Source organism: Arabidopsis lyrata (genome assembly GCF_000004255.2).
Source record: "Arabidopsis lyrata subsp. lyrata unplaced genomic scaffold ARALYscaffold_588, whole genome shotgun sequence".
Taxonomy (NCBI): domain Eukaryota; kingdom Viridiplantae; phylum Streptophyta; class Magnoliopsida; order Brassicales; family Brassicaceae; genus Arabidopsis; species Arabidopsis lyrata.
The window spans coordinates 6041-7625 of record NW_003302178.1 but is presented as its reverse complement, the minus strand read 5'-3'; the positions used below and the strand labels follow the sequence as shown (position 1 = coordinate 7625).

Here is a 1585-nt window from a genome sequence, read left to right as displayed (position 1 = left end):
TGTCTGCAATGCTCAATTACCACAATTTCCGGCACCGTTTCCTTTTCCATTTCCATTCCTACCGAGTCCCGGTGTACCAGGATTACCTGATATAACAAAATGTTTGACATCTTTTATGAATATTCCAGGGTGTATCGCAGAGTTTTCGCAATCTATACTCATTGGAAAGTTTGGAAACATAGGCCCTGCTTGTTGCAAAGCAATTTTGGAAGCTGAAACCAATTGCATTCCACAACTTCCATTCAATCCGTTTTTTCCTCCTATGCTAAAGGAACAGTGTTCAAAAACTATTGGCGCACTTCCTCCTACCAAAAAGTAGAATTTAATTAAAAATAATGTTAACGATTCCATTTTTTTTTCTTTTTTTTTTAGTTGAAAAATAAGATTAGGTTTACGATTTATATCCAAAATTTTCAACGATATAATAATAGCATTATAAACGAGTCACTTTGTTTTTCCCAGTTTTACATAACAATAATCTATAACAATTTTAATTAGATTGCAAAAAGGCTTGCTTGAAGGTGTAATGACCTTTCAAGAAACAACATGAATTTAGAAGCGCTATAAAAGCACGATTCCCGAAAAATTAAAATTAGAATTCCAATGGATGATTGTTATTACGTTTTAAATTAGCAAACCCTGTAAAAATATGCGAAGTGTGTTGCCCACTTTTTTTGAAAAATCTTAAAACTTGCTCAATCTTTAAAAATTGAATGGTCAATATACATAATATACATAATATAAATAGATGAATTAAATTCACTAATTTTTCACATTCAAAAATTATAATAGAAAAGAGAGTCAAAATAGTAAATTTCAAATTTTCATCCATTATTATTTTGTTCACAAACTTGCCTTTCATTTTTTACATTTAATCTTTTCATATATAGTTTACAATATCAACATTGAAAAAGTATCTCGGTTTTTAGGTTATATGACCATAAAATTAAATAAATGTGAGTTAAATTTTAAAAACAATAATTATAATTTTTTATTTTACGAATCTATGAAATTCAATCTCCGAACATGGTGCATAAGATATGTCGTGGGATTTCTTATATTCCTAATCATTTATTTAGGTATGTGTTTTAGAATTTATTCCTAAACCTGTTCCTAATTAGAAAATATATACGTGAAATAATAAATACTTTAACAGAAAATGGAAAAGAGAGAACAGATACATAGGCATGTCGATTACGTCAAAAGCCTTAAAAATAGCGGGCTCAAAATTATATATATATATATATATATATATATATATATATTCATAAAAGTCTGGTTTTTCTCGCTAAGCCCGTCCGGACTCAAGATTTGTGTGGTTTAATTAGCCCGGTCGAACTCGGGCCAGCTCGAAATCGGGCCAGCTCGAAAACTTTTTTAATTTTTAAGATTAAGTGTCATATTTTTTTAAGATTGTTTTTAATAGAGTTGAAAACCCTAAACCAGGTTTTCGAATTGTGTCGTACTATATATATCATCTCCTTTGTCCTCTCATCAATAGTCTAAGTAGTTAATATTTTCCTATTAATGTCAATCGTCTCATCAAGGTGGTTGTGGACTCTCTTTTAATTCTAGTAACTTCTCA

The 1585-nt window shown here is 29.7% G+C and overlaps 1 protein-coding gene across 1 annotated transcript; it reads left to right on the top strand.

The window, feature by feature from the left end:
* Positions 1-7: 7 nt before the first annotated feature.
* Positions 8-319, top strand: LOC110229707 (the record flags this gene model as incomplete). Its single annotated transcript, XM_021030447.1, has 1 exon — positions 8-319. A coding segment is annotated over one exon (312 nt), but the record flags the coding sequence as incomplete, so codon positions are not given.
* Between the last annotated feature and the right edge of the window lie 1266 nt (positions 320-1585).